Source organism: Neoarius graeffei, chromosome 4, assembly GCF_027579695.1.
Source record: "Neoarius graeffei isolate fNeoGra1 chromosome 4, fNeoGra1.pri, whole genome shotgun sequence".
In the NCBI taxonomy this organism is placed as follows: Eukaryota; Metazoa; Chordata; class Actinopteri; order Siluriformes; family Ariidae; genus Neoarius; species Neoarius graeffei.
This window is the reverse complement of record NC_083572.1, coordinates 45630669-45648341: the sequence shown is the minus strand read 5'-3', so window position 1 is coordinate 45648341 and position 17673 is coordinate 45630669. Positions and strand designations below refer to the sequence as shown.

Sequence of the window (17673 nt, the reverse complement as noted above, 5' to 3'; positions counted from 1 at the left end):
ATAACTAACAATTATCAAGAATGACAATCCTTAATTAAAAAATCCTTTAAAAGGACTTTATTTTACAAGCTAAAAGCAGTTTTATTGGAATCGCTGGAAGTCTTTTATTTAAAAACATGCTAGCAAACAGATCCAAATCAGTGATAAAAAAAAATCAGTCAAGACACAGGAAATGGTCAAGCGAGGCACAGACAGGATATCAAAGGCGGAGAAAAAGAGCAAAATACAAAACAGAGTTGGAAACCAGAATATCAACCCAGTGCTACAAAAGGCTTGGCACCGTGAGACACAAGGTACGGTGTATGTACTATACAAAGTCTCTGTGTTGTGAGAGTTCTTATAAGCATGCACGGTGATTGTGCTCTAATCTGGAACAGATGCATGGTAATTAGTCCTAATGGTGCTGCATGTGTGTACATGAGTAGCAGTATGAGGTGTGCCACTGCGTGTGCAAGGAAGTTACACAGTTGAAGACAAACTTTATATCCTGGAGTGTCTAAAGTGTGGTGAGAAGGCAATTATTTTTTCTAAAGAATATGGTATCCTGAAAAATTCAATTTCAACTTTTAAAGAAAAAGAGCTCAGAGACTTCATTCATCACTGTAATCAACATGATGGACTGAAAAGAAAGAAGATGCAGTAAGCAAATGATGGCAAGTGTGACTTATTTCCTTAAGAGTAATTTATTTCCTTAAGAGAGACTTACGTGTTTACAAACTAAAGGAAATAAATGAATTAAGCGTGAATATAAATTAAACACAATTGGTATTGTTTTACATAAGCTTGAGTGTTTGGTGTGATAATTGGGTCCATTTCAGTATTACAATATTTTCAGTATAATGAACTATTTGGACGTCCCCCAAGTAGTTTGTTATAGTGGGGTTGCAATGTACACGCTGCTGCCTGTAAATTCCCATGAACAGTCTTTAACCTGCAATTTCATGTCAATTTACAGTTCTGCTTACTCATGAAAATCCCACTTTTAATCAAGTGTCTCTGAAAAATTTTGATGAATTGTTGTAGGATAACAGTGGCTCCCCTCCTTGATATCATACTGTGGTTACTGACCACCAGTCAGTAAATTACTGGCCGATAGTGTGGTAGAGTTTGTGTGTGTGTGTGCGCGCACACGTGCACACATACTGTACACTCAGAGGTAACTTTGTGCAATCACGCATGATATCTTCCACTTTTAAACATTTCAAATTGCTGTGCATATTAGTAAGGTTGGTACTATATGGACACTTGTCTGCAAGTCTTGCTGCCTTATGCTGCTTTTGGACTAACTGTTCAGTGAGTTTATAATGTTATTGTTTGTAGCATTTGACCATACTATGAAAATATAATGAAATTAAAAAAAAAAAATTATGTGCTCAAAAAAATGTCTAGTTAAACTCTTTTGTTAAATTATCTTTCCACATACTTAGTATGCTTAGACCAGAACAATTTAGCATAAAAATTGTTTGCATCCATAGGGTGGATCATCGTTTTGCTTTAATGCCAAGAATATGCAGAGACTCAGTGACACAGTACCTTCAGTACAGACCGGACCAATCAGTGCTCATTCTCCATGCCAGAGTTGCTCAGAAGTCCTATGGAAATGAGAAACGGTAAGAATATCATATAAGACAATGAAGAATGAAATATCCTCCACTGAATTTAGCAAATTTTAATTGTGTAAAATTTCATTATGTACCTAGAAACCTAAATTCTCCGTCTAGCTTAGATTTTATGATGGTACTTTTTTTTCAGTGGAATTTGTTTTAAACCCAGTAGCTATATGGTATTATCAAAAATATCATAAGAAATATTCACATTTATATTTAATGTGAACTCTCACGTAAATACTACAAGTAAGGATTCTTGAGATTGTGTGTAACATTGTATAGGATTGGGTTTTAGTGAGCAGAAACAAGATTAAAGGAAAAAGACAAGAGATAAACATTTATGTCAGGTATGTTTGTTATTTTATAATTGTTACACCTGTCAGTTAAGTTCAAGTGCAAGACTGTATACAGTGGTGCTTGAAAGTTTGTGAACCCTTTAGAATTTTCTATATTTCTGCATAAATATGACCTAAAACATCATCAGATTTTCACACAAAGTCCGAAAAGTAGATAAAGAGAATCCAGTTAAACAAATGAGACCAAAATATTATACTTGGTCATTTATTTATTGAGGAAAATGATCCAATATTACATATCTATGAGTGGCAAAAGTATGTGAACCTCTAGGATTAGCAGTTAATTTGAAGGTGAAATTAGAGTAAGGTCAATGGGATGACAATCAGGTGTGAGTGGGCACCCTATTTTATTTAAAGAACAAGGATCTATCAAAGTCTGATCTTCACAACACATGTTTGTGGAAGTGTATCATGGCATGAACAAAGGAGATTTCTGAGGACCTCAGAAAAAGCGTTATTGATGCTCATCAGGCTGGAAAAGGTTACAAAACCATCTCTAAAGAGTTTGGACTCCACCCATACACAGTCAGACAGATTGTGCACAAATGGAGGAAATTCAAGATCATTGTTACCCTCCCCAGGAGTGGTTGGCCAACAAAGATCACTCCAAGAGAAAGGCGTGTAATAGTCGGTGAGGTCACAAAGGACCCCAGGGTAACTTTTAAGCAACTGAAGGACTCTCTCACATTGGCTAATGTTAATGTTCATGAGTCCACCATCAGGAGAACACTGAACAACAATGGTGTGCATGGCAGGGTTGCAAGGAGAAAGCCACTGCTCTCCAAAAAGAACATTACTGCTCATCTGCAGTTTGCTAAAGATCACGTGGACAAGCCAGAAGGCTATTGGAAAAATGTTTTGTGGACGGATGAGACCAAAATAGAACTTTTTGGTTAAAATGAGAAGTGTTATGTTTGGAGAAAGGAAAACTGCATTCCAGCATAAGAACCTTATCCCATCTGTGAAACATGGTGGTGGTAGTATCATGGTTTGGGCCTGTTTTGCTGCATCTGGGCCAGGACGGCTTGTCATCATTGATGGAACAATGAATTCTGAATTAGACCAGCGAATTCTTAAGTAAAATGTCAGGACATCTGTCCATGAACTGAATCTCAAGAGAAGGTGGGTCATGCAGCAAGACAACGACCCTAAGCACACAAGTCATTCTACCAAAGAATGGTTAAAGAAGAATAAAGTTAATGTTTTGGAATGGCCAAGTCAAAGTCCTGACCTTAATCCAATGGAAATGTTGTGGAAGGACCTGAAGCGAGCAGTTCATGTGAGGAAACCCACCAACATCCCAGAGTTGAAGCTGTTCTGTATGGCGGAATGGGCTAAAATTCCTCCAAGCCGGTGTGCAGGACTGATCAACAGTTACCGCAAATGTTTAGTTGCAGTTATTGCTGCACAAGGAGGTCACACCAGATACTGAAAGCAAAGGTTCACATACTTTTGCCACTCACAGATATGTAATATTGCATCATTTTCCTCAATAAATAAATGACCAAGTATAATACTTTTGTTTCATTTGTTTAACTGGGTTCTCTTTATCTACTTTTAGGACTTGTGTGAAAATCTGATGATGTTTTAGGCCATATTTATGCAGAAATATAGAAAATTCTAAAGGGTTCACAAACTTTCAAGCACCACCGTATAATTCCAGTGTTTAGCAATTTGGTATTTATGCAAACAGATTTTTCTGTCCTCCTCCTTGTGTGTACCTCTGTGGAGCTGGATGGAATCTCCAACAAGAACAACTGAAAGGTTTGTTAGCCGATCATTTCTGTTATTTAATCATAATTGCATTATTAACACATAGATCATAACTGAAATACCTTTAATTGAACAAGACTGTATTATAGACTCCGAATGGACTTTTACATGATTACATAACTATGACCTCTCTCACAAGCATCGGGCTTTGGTGAGTCTAGTTGTCATGTGTGGGGTTACATGGGTCTGGATGGCTCCCCTGGGACTCAAGCAGAAAACTTCAAGCTGATCTTTGAAGAACAAGCAGAAAAAAAGGTAAAACAATACTTTAGACCCAATCTGAAAGCTATAGATTGACATAGACTGAACAACTGGAGCACCATCTAGGAAAATACCTGTAATAAAGGAACAGCTATGTTGAAGGAATTAGTTCATCTCATCTCATCTCATTATCTCTAGCCGCTTAATCCTTCTACAGGGTCGCAGGCAAGCTGGAGCCTATCCCAGCTGACTACGGGCGAAAGGCGGGGTACACCCTGGACAAGTCGCCAAGTCATCACAGGGCTGACACATAGACACAGACAACCATTCACACTCACATTCACACCTACGGTCAATTTAGAGTCACCAGTTAACCTAACCTGCATGTCTTTGGACTGTGGGGGAAACCGGAGCACCCGGAGGAAACCCACGCGGACACGGGGAGAACATGCAAACTCCACACAGAAAGGCCCTCGCCGGCCCCGGGGCTCGAACCCAGGACCTTCTTGCTGTGAGGCGACAGCGCTAACCACTACACCACCGTGCCGCCGGAATTAGTTCAAATGACCTAATTTGATTTACCCCTTTAAGCTCATTTCTATTACTGTGTTTGCATTTCACTGATGTTTCTTCATAGCTGTTAATTGAGATCACCATATTTAACAAAACAGCTCCTAAAGGGAACTCCCTCACTTTTCTTGGATGACATGATGCGCTCTGATATGTTAACTAATTTGTTTCTATGCATATTCACTTTCTGTCTGATAATTTTAGGCACCTTTTTTTTTTGTCTACCGACCTTTTCTTCATAATATATGACAATATTTGACCTTTGTCAAATAGCAAAACCCTTTTCAGAGGAAATTTTAAATTTTATATTTATTGAGTGTGGAGTCAAAAACTTGGAAATCAGGAAAGGTTCAACTAATATTTAACTTTCTGAAGCAAATTGGAGTACCATTCAGCCAGTGTCTCTATCTCTGTTCAGTCCTTTTTCCTCCCTGTGGCTCCATTCTCAAGATTTCTTCTTATATAGGTTTGTGGCATAATTCTGAGAATATGGTGCCTTTATTCATAATGCTAGTGGAAAATGTATCCTTTCTACTTTAGTAAATATTTAGTTGACTATTCCATTACCACCCTGCATAGCCCTGTTATAATTTAATGAAGTAGTAAATAAATCAATTTACTTGTTAGAAAAAAAAAAAAAAATATATATATATATATATATACACACACACACAAACGCATACAGTGGTGCTTGAAAGTTTGTGAACCCTTTAGAATTTTCTATATTTCTGCATAAATATGACCTAACACATCATCAGATTTTCACACAAGTCCTAAAAGTAGATAAAGACAACCCAGTTAAACAAATAAGACAAAAATATTCTACTTGGTCATTTATTTATTGAGGAAAATGATCCAATATTACATATCTGAGGGGCGGCACGGTGGTGTAGTGGTTAGCGCCGTCGCCTCACAACAAGAAGGTCCGGGTTCGAGCCCCGTGGCCAACGAGGGCTTTTCTGTGCGGAGTTTGCGTGTTCTCCCCGTGTCCGCGTGGGTTTCCTCTGGGTGCTCCGGTTTCCCCCACAGTCCAAAGACATGCAGGTTAGGTTAACTGGTGACTCTAAATTGACCATAGGTGTGAATGTGAGTGTGAATGGTTGTCTGTGTCTATGTGTCAGCCCTGTGATGACCTGGCGACTTGTCCAGGGTGTACCCTGCCTTTCGCCCATAGTCAGCTGGGATAGGCTCCAGCTTGCCTGTGACCCTGTAGAACAGAATAAAGCAGCTAGAGATAATGAGATGAGATTACATATCTGTGAGTGGCAAAAGTATGTGAACCTCTAGGATTAGCAGTTAATTTGAAGGTGAAATTAGAGTCAGGTGTTTTCAATCAATGGGACAACAATCAGGTGTGAGTGGGCACCCTGTTTTATTTAAAGAACAGGGATCTATCAAAGTCTGATCTTCACAACACATGTTTGTGGAAGTGTATCATCGCACGAACAAAGGAGATTTCTGAGGACCTCAGAAAAAGCGTTGTTGATGCTCATCAGGCTGGAAAAGATTAAAAAACCATCTCTAAAGAGTTTGGACTCCACCAGTCCACAGTCAGACAGATTGTGCACAAATGGAGGAAATTCAAGACCATTGTTACCCTCCCCAGGAGTGGTTGACTAGCAATTATCACTCCAAGAGCAAGGCGTGTAATAGTCAGTAAGGTCACAAAGGAACCCAGGGTAACTTTTAAGCAACTGAAGGCCTCTCTCACATTGGCTAATGTTAATGTTCATGAGTCCACCATCAGGAGAACACTGAACAACAATGGTGTGCATGGCAGGGTTGAAAGGAGAAAGCCACTGCTCTCCAAAAAGAACATTGCTGCTCATATGCAGTTTGCTAAAGATCACATGGACAAGCCAAAAGGCTATTGGAAAAATGTTTTGTGGACGGATGAGACCAAAATAGAACTTTTTTTGGTTTAAATGAGAAGTGTCAGATTTGGAGAAAGGAAAACACTGCATTCCAGCATAAGAACTTTATCCCATCTGTGAAACATGGTGGTGGTAGTATCATGGTTTAGGCCTGTTTTGCTGCATCTGGGCCAGGATGGCTTGCCATCATTGATGGAACAATGAATTCTGAATTATACCAGCGAATTGGAAAGAAAAACGTCAGGACATCTGTCCATGAACTGAATCTCAAGAGAATGTGGGTCATGCAGCAAGACAACGACCCTAAGCACACAAGTTGCTCTACCAAAGAATGGTTAAAGAAGAATAAAGTTAATGTTTTGGAATGGCCAAGTCAAAGTCCTGACCTTAATCCAATCAAAATGTTGTGGAAGGACCTGAAGCAAGCAGTTCATGTGAAGAAACCCACCAACATCCCAGAGCTGAAGCTGTTCTGTATGGAGTAATGGGCTAAAATTCCTCCAAGCTGGTGTGCAGGACTGATCAATAGTTCCCCGAAATGTTCAGTTGCAGTTATTGCTGCGCAAGGGGGTCACACCAGATACTGAAAGCAAAGGTTCACATACTTTTGCCATTTACAGATATGTAATATTGGATCATTTTTCTCAATAAAATATTTTTGTCTCATGTGTTTAACTGGGTTCTCTTTATATACTTTTAGGACTTGTGTGAAAATCTGATGATGTTTTAGGTCATATTTATGCAGAAATATCAAAAATTCTAAAGGGTTCACAAACTTTCAAGCACCACTGCGTGTGTGTGTTGATAGATAGATAGATAGATAGATAGATAGATAGATAGATAGATAGATAGATAGATAGATAGATAGGCTGATGTTTTCCTTTATTAATTTTTTTTTCTGAAATCCTATTTTTAGATGTTTGCCTGTGCCAAAACCCTGTATATCTCAGATACAGACAAGCGGAAACACTTCCGTTTGCTGCTTCGTCTGTTCCACAATGGAGGGCAGGAGATCGGCTGTTTCCAAAGTAGACTTATTAAAGTCATCTCCAAACCATCACAGAAAAGACAATCCATGAAGAACGCAGATTGTGAGTCAGTTTGTTTGTGTTAGTGTGACAAATGGTGACTGAGAATAGGCTCAGACCACATCTACAATGGTGTGGAAGTGAGAACAGTCAGAATCTTAGAAACTTTCAAATACAGCAATTCACATAATTAATGGGAAATTGCTACTACTTCTTGGAAAGGTTTTAGCAGGATGACATAAAATTACATTTCAGTGGATTAATTGTTTAATTCTTTGACATGCTCTAATTTGAATCTACCAAAATTATATTTATTTTAGAATTTTCACTTAAAAGATTTTCTTCTTTTCCAGTGATAACAGCTGGTCGATTGAACAGTAACTGATGACTTTCATTTCTAGACTGCTATATACAGTAACAGGCCTGGTCAGCCAAAAAATATTGTAGTTTCACACATTTGTTTTCATGGACTTTTTTTCCAAAAAAGCAATAATCTTAGCCTTACTCTTAGTGGGGAAGGATATATCTTGATAATAAATAATCAATAGCTTAAACTAAACTGAGTGGCAGATTTTACAAGTCCCTACCTCACTGAAAGCAGAATATCAGCATAATTAACTTCATAACCCAAGCTAGACATTTTACTGTTTTAAATATTCTTACAATTGATTGAGCCTGGCACGTCCCAGAGAGTACTTTTTTGGAACTTAAATATCTATATGATACTTGGTGTTTTGCCCTGTGAAGAACTAGCATCCCATTCAAGGCTTGAAAAGCACCACAACCCTGACAAAGATAAAGTGGTTACGAAAAGTGAGTGAGTGGTGTTTTGCCCACGGCCTGTTTAATTATTACTGCACATGAATTGTTGTCATAATATTTTTCCATATCTAAAGTACCAGACAAAAGTTTGGATACACTTACTAATTCATAGTAATAGTGATCGCTATTCCATTGAAAACAACACAACAACACAGTATTTAATGTTTTACCTCATTAATTGTAATGTTTTTTTGTTTGTTTGTTTGTTTGTTTTCAAAATGAATACATTTCAATTTTGATTCTTGCCCCAAACTTAAAAAAAATAGTTGGGATAATAAAGCATTTACCACTTTGTAATGTTGCCATTCCTTCTCACAACACTTAAAAGATGTTTTGGGACTGAATACATCAATTGATGAAGCATTTCAGGTGTTGATTTGTCCCATTCTTCCTGCAAACAGATCTTAAGGTGTGCAACATTATGGGTTTGTCACAGTCATTTTTCATTTCAAAATTCACCACACATTCTCTAATGGTTACAGAGGGGACAGGCACCTTCTTTTTCCATAGCCATGCCTTTGTAATATGTACAGAATGTGGTTTTGCATTGTCTTGTTGAAATATTCATGGAAAAGGTGTCATCTTGAATACAGCATTGTCATGCTTCGCCCCGGACTTCCACTCCAGAGATTACTTATCTCCCAGGTCAGCGCTTATCCAGATCTGGGACGGGAATTCCATCTAGCCTGCATTTCACTTCCTGGTTCTCTCTGCTGTGTATAAATAAGCCGTTCTCAGATCCTGACTTTGCCAGAACGTCTTGTTTTGCTATTCTAGCCATTTCTGTGCCTTTATTGTGTTTCATGGTTTTTGCTCAAGCTATTTTTCTAGTTCATGGGTTTTGCACTAAAGGGTTTTTTTTCTAGTTCATGGTTTTTGCACTTAATCTCACCACCCCTAACAGTATGTTCTGGCCAGATGGATCTAGCGGAACTCACTCGTCTGAGAACGACCATCCAGCAGCAAGGGACTCTCTTCAGGACCCATCAACAAGACCTCCAGCAAATCACCCAGAACCTCGCCACCCTGTCCAACTCACTCAACCTCCTCACCACACAGATGCAGCGCTATCAAGCTGTGCCTACCCCTGCCCAGCCGTCTCCTACTTCAGCTCCTGCCACTGCTCTTCTCCACGAACCGAGACTTCCAGCGCCTCAGCCCTACGATGGAGAACCAGGTACTTGCAGATCGTTTCTGTCTCAATGTTCTTTGAGCCTAGAACTACAACCTCTGGCCTTCCTCACAGAAAGCTCCCAGGTAGCATATACAATCATGCTCCTCACCGGCAAGGCCAGAGAGTGGGGAACAGTGGTCTGGGATGCCGATGCACTCTTTTGTTCCTGTTTCAAGGATTTCTCCAAGGAGATGAGGCGAACCTCTGACTGCCCTCTGTCCGGCCGGGAGGCGGCTAGAGGGCTCATGGAGCTGCGTCTGGTAGTCCCGGTCTACCTCGGACTAGGCCATTGAGTTCTGGACATTGGCGACATCGTGCGGGTGGAACGAGAGTGCCCAGATCAATGCATTCCTGTACGGCCTGTCTGACTCTATTAAGGATGAATTAGTATTGCGGGAACTGCCGTTGAACCTCTCCAGCCTCATGGACCTCGCCAACCGCATCGATACCTGGGTCCAGCAATGGAGGAGAGAGAAGAACCTCCCCAGCTTCACCTCCTCTCCACCCCTCACTGCGTCCGTTGCACCCATGCAGGTAGACCGGGGTTGGGTGTCAGTAGAGGAACGACAGTGCCGGCGGAGCACAGGGGCCTGTTTCTATTGCGGTCAGCGAGGACACATCTGCCAAGCCTGCCCACTAAAGGGAACGAGACCACCAGTGAATCGAGGGGCCCTGGTGGGCAACACTCGGAACCAGCCCCCAGCTGATCGACCGTTACTCCCTATCATCATCATCCACAACAACCAGCATCACCATCTCCAGGCTCTCGTTGACTCAGGGGCGGACAGGAACCTGATCTGCTCCGCCACCGCCAAGCATCTGGGAATTGTACTACTCGCCCTCGACATCCCTCTCACAGTCCTGACAATCAATGGCACCGGCTTGACCACCATCACCCACCTTACCGCCCCGCTTATCCTGAGGATTTCTGGCAACCACTCTGAAACCATCCAACTCCACGTCATGAACAACCCCCACGTACCCATCATCCTAGGATTACCCTGGTTAACGCAGCACAACCCCCAACTAAACTGGGCCAATAATACCATCCTAGGCTGGAGCCATTCCTGCCTAGCTTCCTGTCTGAACTCTGCCCTGCCTCCTGCCAAACCACTGCAGCCTTCAGCCAACGAGTTTCCTGACCTCTCTCACGTGCCTCTGGAATACCTGGACTTAAGACTTGTTTTCAGCAAGACCCAAGCAGTGTCCCTCCCTCCTCTCAGACCCTATGACTGTGGAATCGACCTCCTGCCTGGGACAGCGCCACCCAAAGGGCAACTCTACTCTCTTTCTCCTGTTGAAAGGCAAGCCATGGAGAAGTACATCTCCAAGTCTCTGGCAGCTGGGATCATCCTCCCTTCCTCCTCCCCAGCAGGGGTGGGATTTTTCTTCGTGGAAAAGAAGGACAAGTCGCTCTGCTCCTGCATTGACTATCGAGGTCTCAACACCATCACCATCAAGAACCGTTACCCCCTACCGCTCATGTCTGTGGCCTTTGAACTACTCCAGGGAGCCAAGATATTCACCAAGTTGGACTTACGCAATGCCTACCATCTCATCAGGATCAGGGAGGGGGACAAGTGGAAGACAGCCTTTAACACCACCACTGGCCGCTACGAGTACCTCATGGTCCCTTTCGGCCTGACCAACGTGCCCGCAGTCTTCCAGGCAATCAACGACGTCCTAAGGGACTTTCTTAACATCTTTGTTTTCATGTACCTGGATGACATCCTGATCTTCTCTCGCTCCCTGGAGGTACATCAGGGCCACGTCCAACAGGTCCTCCAGTGCCTGCTAGAAAACAAGCTGTTTGTCAAGGCGGAAAAGAGCAAATTCCACCAGAGCTCTGTCTCGTTTCTGGGGTTCATCATCTCCCTGGCTAGGATCCAGATGGACCCCCTCAAGCTTGAGGCAGTCGCAGACTGGCCTACCCCATCCTCGCGACGAGAGCGCCAGCGTTTCCTGGGATTTGCTAATTTCTACAGGCACTTCATCCGCGACTTCAGCACGGTGGCCAGACCTCTCACTGCCTTGACCTCAATTAAGACCAAGTTCAAGTGGGTGGAGGAATCAGAGAAAGCCTTCTCCATGCTCAACCTCAAGCTCACCACAGCACCCATTCTCACCATACCCGATCCGACCAAACAGTTCATTGTGGAGGTCAACGCTTCCGAGTCCGGGGTCGGAGCCATTCTCTCCCAGAGGGTCAGCGATAACAAGGTCCACCCCTGCTCCTTCTTCTCTCGCCGGCTGTCCCCTGCTGAATGTAATTACGACATCGGCAACAGAGAGTTGTTGGCCATCAAGCTAACCTTGGAGGAGCGGAGGCACTGGCTCGAGGGGTCGGATCTCCCCTTCTTAGTCTGGACCAACCATAAGAACCTGGAGTACCTCAAGTCTGCCAAATGTCTCAATTCCTATCAAGCCCGTTGGTCTCTCTTCTTCCCCCGGTTCAACTTCATGCTCTCCTACCGCCCAGGCTCCAAGAACGGCAAACCCGATGCCCTGTCCAGGATGTTCTCTTCCCACCAAGAGGAGTCCAAGCCACCCAAGACCACCCTTCCTCCACGCTGCCTGGTGGGAGACGCCATTCGAGAGGTTGAGATGCTTGTGCAGAAGGCTCTGGAGCAGGACCCCGGTGAAGGTAACTCAAGCAACATACCACCTAACCATCTGTTTGTTCCCTGTTCTGTGCGAACCCAGGTGCTGCAGTGGGGTCATGGCTCCAAGTTGGCATGTCACCCGGGAGCTGCTCGAACCCTGGCACTCGTCCAACAGCGCTTCTGGTAGCCATCCATCAAGGAAGATGTCCAGGAGTTCATGGCAGGCTGCGACACATGTGCCCAGAACAAGACAGCTGTAGCAGTCCATGTAGGTGGGTGGAGCACAGAAGGACGGCAGGACAGAAATGTTTTAACAAAACTCTCTTTTATTTTGCACTTTTCAGTTGCAAACACACACTCAGACACATGCACACACATCAGCCGTCTGGTTGTGGAGAGCGTCCCTCTGCTCTCTCTCTCCTTAAGAAGGGCGCGGTCACTGGGAAGACACACAAACACATCAATTAACAACAGGTGTAGTGATTCTGCCACTTAACTTCCCCGACTCCACCCTCCTGTCACAGACCGATGCTAGACCACACTCCCGCTGCCACATACCCCCACCACCCGACTCAGGCCGGGCAGCCGTCCGGCCCGCAGCTGACTCCCCCCCCCGACGGGAGAGGAAGTCCGCCACGACCATCTGCGCCCCCGGCCTGTGGATCACCTTGAAGTTAAAGGGTTGGAGTGCCAGATACCAATGGGTGATCCGCGCATTGGCATCCTTCATGCGGTGGAGCCACTGGAGGGGCGCGTGGTCCGAACAGAGGGTGAAAGGGCGTCCCAGCAGGTAGTACCGGAGGGCGAGGACCACCCACTTGATCGCCAGGCACTCCTTCTCGATGGTACTGTAGTGCCCCTCACGCACCGACAGCTTGCGGCTAATGTACAAGATGGGGCGATCCTCCCCCTCCACCTGCTGGGACAAAACGGCTCCAGCCCTCTGTCCGACGCATCTGTCTGCAACATAAAGGGGAGAGAAAAGTCAGGGGAGTGTAAAAGTGGCCCCCACACAGTGCAGCCTTAACCTTAGAAAAAGCCCGCTGGCATTGCTCCGTCCACTGGACCGGATCTGGTGCCCCCTTTTTAGTCAGATCAGTCAGCGGGCTGGTGACGTCCGAATAATTAGGTATAAACCTACGATAATAGCCAGCCAGCCCCAGGAACTGTCTCACCCCCTTTTTGGTCTTGGGCCTCGGGCAGGCCGCAATCACTGCAGTCTTGTTAATTTGGGGACGCACCTGCCCGTTGCCCAAGTGGAAGCCCAGATACCGTACTTCCACCCGCCCAATCGCACACTTCTTCGGGTTGGCCGTGAGACCCGCCCGCCTCAGCGACCTAAGGATGGCCCTCAGGTGTTGTAGGTGCCACGGCCAGTCATTACTATAAATAATGATATCATCTAAGTACGTGGCCGCATAGGTGGCGTGGGGGCGGAGGACCTTGTCCATCAGCCGCTGAAACGTAGCAGGCGCCCAAAACAGCCCAAAAGGAAGTGTGATGAATTGGTGTAAGCCGAACGGTGTGGAAAAGGCCGTTTTTTCACGGGATAATGGAGTCAAGGGGATCTGTCAATAACCCTTTGTTAAATCTAGTGTCGAGTAAAAACGAGCCGTGCCTAGCCGATCGAGCAACTCATCAATACGAGGCATTGGGTACGCATCGAATTTAGACACCGCGTTGACTTTTCTATAGTCCACACAGAACCGGACCGACCCGTCGGCCTTGGGTACCAAGACCACCAGGCTGCTCCAGTCACTGTGGGACTCCTCGACGATGCCCATTTCGAGCATGGCCTCGAGTTCTTCCCGAACCACCTTTTTCTTGTGTTCGGGTAACCTGTAAGGGCGGCTACTCACTACCACCCCCGGGGGCATCTCAATGTGGTGCTCTATGAGGTTAGTGCGGCCGGGCAGGGGTGAGAACACGTCCGAAAACTCGGTCTGCAACTGGGCAACCTCCGCGAGTTGGGTCAGGGAGAGGTGGTCTCAGGGGACCGGAGAGGGACGTGATGCTAATGTTCCTTTTTGAACCTCTGGCCCCAGCTCCGCCTTCTCCAGAACCACCGACACCAACGCCACGGGGACTTCCTCGTTCCAGAGTTTGAGTAGGTTGAGGTGGTAAATCTGTAGCACCCCACCCCGTCCGTTCGCTTCACCTCATAGTCGACGTCCCCGACTCGCCGTGTGACCTCAAAGGGTCCTTGCCACTTGGTGACTAATTTAGAGCTCGATGTGGGCAACAGTATGAGTACTTTCTCTCCCGGTGCAAACTCTGTAAGGTGCGTACCCTTGTTGTACAGGCGGGTTTGCCATTCTTGGGCCTGCCGCAAATTCTCCTGGTGTAGGTGTGTGAGTGTGTGGAGTTTTGCGCGCAGGTCAATAACGTATTGAATTTCATTTTTGCTTGGTGAAGGTCCCTCCTCCCTATTTTCTCGCAGCATGTCTAAAATGCTGCGCGGCTTACGCCCATATAATAATTCAAACGGGGAGAACCCCGTGGAGGCTTGGGGGACCTCTCGCACTGCAAAGAGCAAGGGTTCGAGCCATTTATCCCAGTTACGCGCATCCTCACTTACAAATTTCTTAATCATGTTTTTAAGGGTGCGATTAAACCGTTCCACTAAGCCGTCCGTTTGTGGGTGATAAACGCTGGTGTGGATCGGCTTAATACCTAATAACCCATACAGTTCATTCAGTGTTTGTGACATAAATGAGGTGCCTTGATCAGTCAGAATCTCTTTCGGGATTCCAACTCGGGAGATGACACGGAAGAGCGCCTCCGCAATACTGCGTGCTGAGATATTGCGAAGAGGCACTGCTTCCGGGTATCGCGTTGCATAGTCCACCAGAACTAGTATAAAGCGGTACCCTCGTGTTGACCGATCTAATGGCCCGACGAGATCCATCCCAATTCTTTCGAACGGGGTCTCGATTAACGGTAGAGGGTGCAAAGGCGCTTTTGGAATGGCCGCTGGATTTACTAACTGGCATTCGCGGCATGCCGTACACCACCTACGGACATCGCTGCGAATCCCTGGCCAATAGAATCGGGCCATTATTCGGGCTAGTGTTTTATCCTGCCCTAAGTGTCCAGCCATGGGATTAAAGTGAGCCGCGTGGAATACCAATTCCCGGCGGCTCTTCGGAATTAAAAGCTGCATGACTCGCTCTTTAGTTTGAGTGTCCTGCGTCACTCGGTATAATCTATCCTTCATAATCGCGAAGTAGGGGAAGGATGGGGTGGCGTTCGGCTGGAGCGTTTGACCATCGATTACTCTCACTTGGTCAAAAGCATGCCGCAGAGTCTCGTCTCGCGATTGCTCTAATGGGAAATCCGCGAGGGATTCCCCAATAGAGAGAGGAGGAGCCGGTGGCTCCTCACTCTGGCACGGAGATGACATAGACGGCTCTGTGACAGCTGCTCCCACCAAAGCGACACCGGGACCTCCCCCTGTCAAATGGCAGGACCCACTCTTGACTAAGTGTGTCATTAAACCCCGAAATCCTGGCCAATCAGTCCCCAAAATTAAAGAGTGGGTAAGGCGAGGATTAACCGCCGCCTTCACTATAAATTTTTCCCCTCTGAACATAATGTGGACCGACACTAAAGGGTAGTTGTGAACGTCCCTGTGCACACACAGCACCTTCACCAATTGTGCTCCCCCCAATGCCTCGTCTTGCACCAGGTTTTGGTGGATTGAGGTCTGATTACAGCCAGAATCCACCAACGCCTGATATGTATCTCCTTGGATACTCACCGGTATGCAATACGCTCCGGCCCGATCGAGGGCGGCTCCTGGTGCATTGAGGATCCGAACCACCGCACCCACCTCCATTATCGAGCACTGCTGTTGGAGGTGGCCCGGTTCCCCGCAGCGCCAGCAAACCGGCCCGGGCTTCCTCTCTGCACTAGTGCTCTGGGGCTCACTCACCTGAGGGGGGGAGAGACAGACACAGAAGGGAGACATGGAAGGGCACCGCAGGTGCGGTGGGCCGGCTGAGGTGGCGCCGGTCCCCGTCTCCGCGGTGGGGGAATGGGGCGAGAAGAAGACACAGGAGGAGGGGAGAGAGAGAGCGAGGAGAGAAGAGAAGAGGTCGTCTGCTGTCCTGCCGTCGGGACAGCCGCCAGATGATCCTCCGCCAGCTCGATTGCCTGATCCAGCGACGTCGGGCGGTGGCACTGGACCCACTCTGCGGTTCCCGCTGGTAGACGCGCAACGATCTGTTCCAGTACCACCTGGTCGATGAGTCCCTTGGCGTCGCAGCTGTCGGCCCTCAACCACTGCCAGCAGGCGTCCCGGAGTTGCTGGCCAAACGCAAACGGCCGGCCGACTTCCTCCAAGCGCAGAGCGCGGAAACGCTGATGTTGTTGCTCCGGGGTGCGTCCCACCCGCTGGAGGACGGCCCGGCGAAGGTCCGTGTAGGCCAGCAGGCGGTCGGCAGGGAGCTGTAGCGCGGCCAGCTGCGCCTCTCCCGTTAGCAGGGGGAGGAGGCGTGCCACGCGCTGTTCCACCGGCCACCCCGAGGTCTCTGCTACCTGCTCAAAGAGCGTGAAGAATGCCTTGGGGTCATCCTGCGGGCCCATCTTCATGAGGGTGAGGGGGGAAGGGCCCGCGGCAGTGGAGATGGTGGACCCCGCCGACGCAAGGAGGTGCCGGAACGCCCGACGATCTTCCTGTTGCGCCAGCACCAGGGCCTCGAACCATAGTTCTTGCTCCTTTCGGAGGGCGAGCAGCGCCTGGTGCTGGCTCTGTTGGGCTGTGGCGAGGGTGTGGATCAGGTCGGCAAAGGTGGAGGACTCCATGGGGCTGTTGTCTTCTGTGCTCGTGTCCCGGGTTTCGGCACCACTGTAGCAGTCCATGTAGGTGGGTGGAGCACAGAAGGACGGCAGGACAGAACTGTTTTAACAAAACTCTTTTATTTTGCACTTTTCAGTTGCAAACACACACTCAGACACATGCACACACATCAGCCGTCTGGTTGTGGAGAGCGTCCCTCTGCTCTCACTCTCTCTCCTTAAGAAGGGCGCGGTCACTGGGAAGACACACAAAAACATCAATTAACAACAGGTGTAGTGATTCTGCCACTTAACTTCCCCGACTCCGCCCTCCTGTCACAGACCGATGCTAGACCACGCCCCCGCTGCCACAACAGCCAATCGACCCCCTGCCGGCTTGCTAAGACCCCTCCCGATTCCTCATCGACCCTGGTCTCACATCACCCTGGACTTCGTCACAGGACTCCCCAACTCAGGTGGCAACACATGCATCCTCACAGTTATCGACCATTTCTCCAAGACAGTCCATTTCATCCCTCTGCCCAAGCTTCCTACAGCTAAAGAAACTGCTGAATTACTCATCCTCCATATTTTCCGCATACACGGACTCCCCACTGACATCGTCTCTGACCGGGGTCCTCAGTTCACTGTGCAGTTCTGGAGGGCCTTCTGCAAACTCATTGGGGCCTCCTGTAGTCTCTCCTCAGGGTTCCACCCTCAAACCAATGGCCAGGCAGAATGGGCGAACCAAGATTTGGAGGTGGCACTCAGGTGCATGGCATCCAGGGATGCCGGTTCTTGGAGTAAGTACTTACCTTGGGTCGAGTACGCTCCTAACACTCTTCCTTCATCTGCCACAGGTCTCTCTCCATTCCAGTGCTCACTA

At 46.8% G+C, this 17673-nt stretch overlaps 1 protein-coding gene across 1 annotated transcript in view; it reads left to right on the top strand.

Moving 5' to 3' along the window:
* Window positions 1–1497: 1497 nt before the first annotated feature.
* rbpjl (recombination signal binding protein for immunoglobulin kappa J region-like) overlaps window positions 1498–17673 on the top strand; it is a 98553-nt gene continuing 82377 nt past the window's right edge. Inside the window, exons 1-4 of the mRNA XM_060918425.1 lie at window positions 1498–1610; window positions 3657–3727; window positions 3876–3991; window positions 7298–7472. Of these exons, the coding sequence (XP_060774408.1) occupies window positions 1498–1610; window positions 3657–3727; window positions 3876–3991; window positions 7298–7472 (475 nt within the window). The remainder of the gene's footprint in view (window positions 1611–3656; window positions 3728–3875; window positions 3992–7297; window positions 7473–17673) is intronic.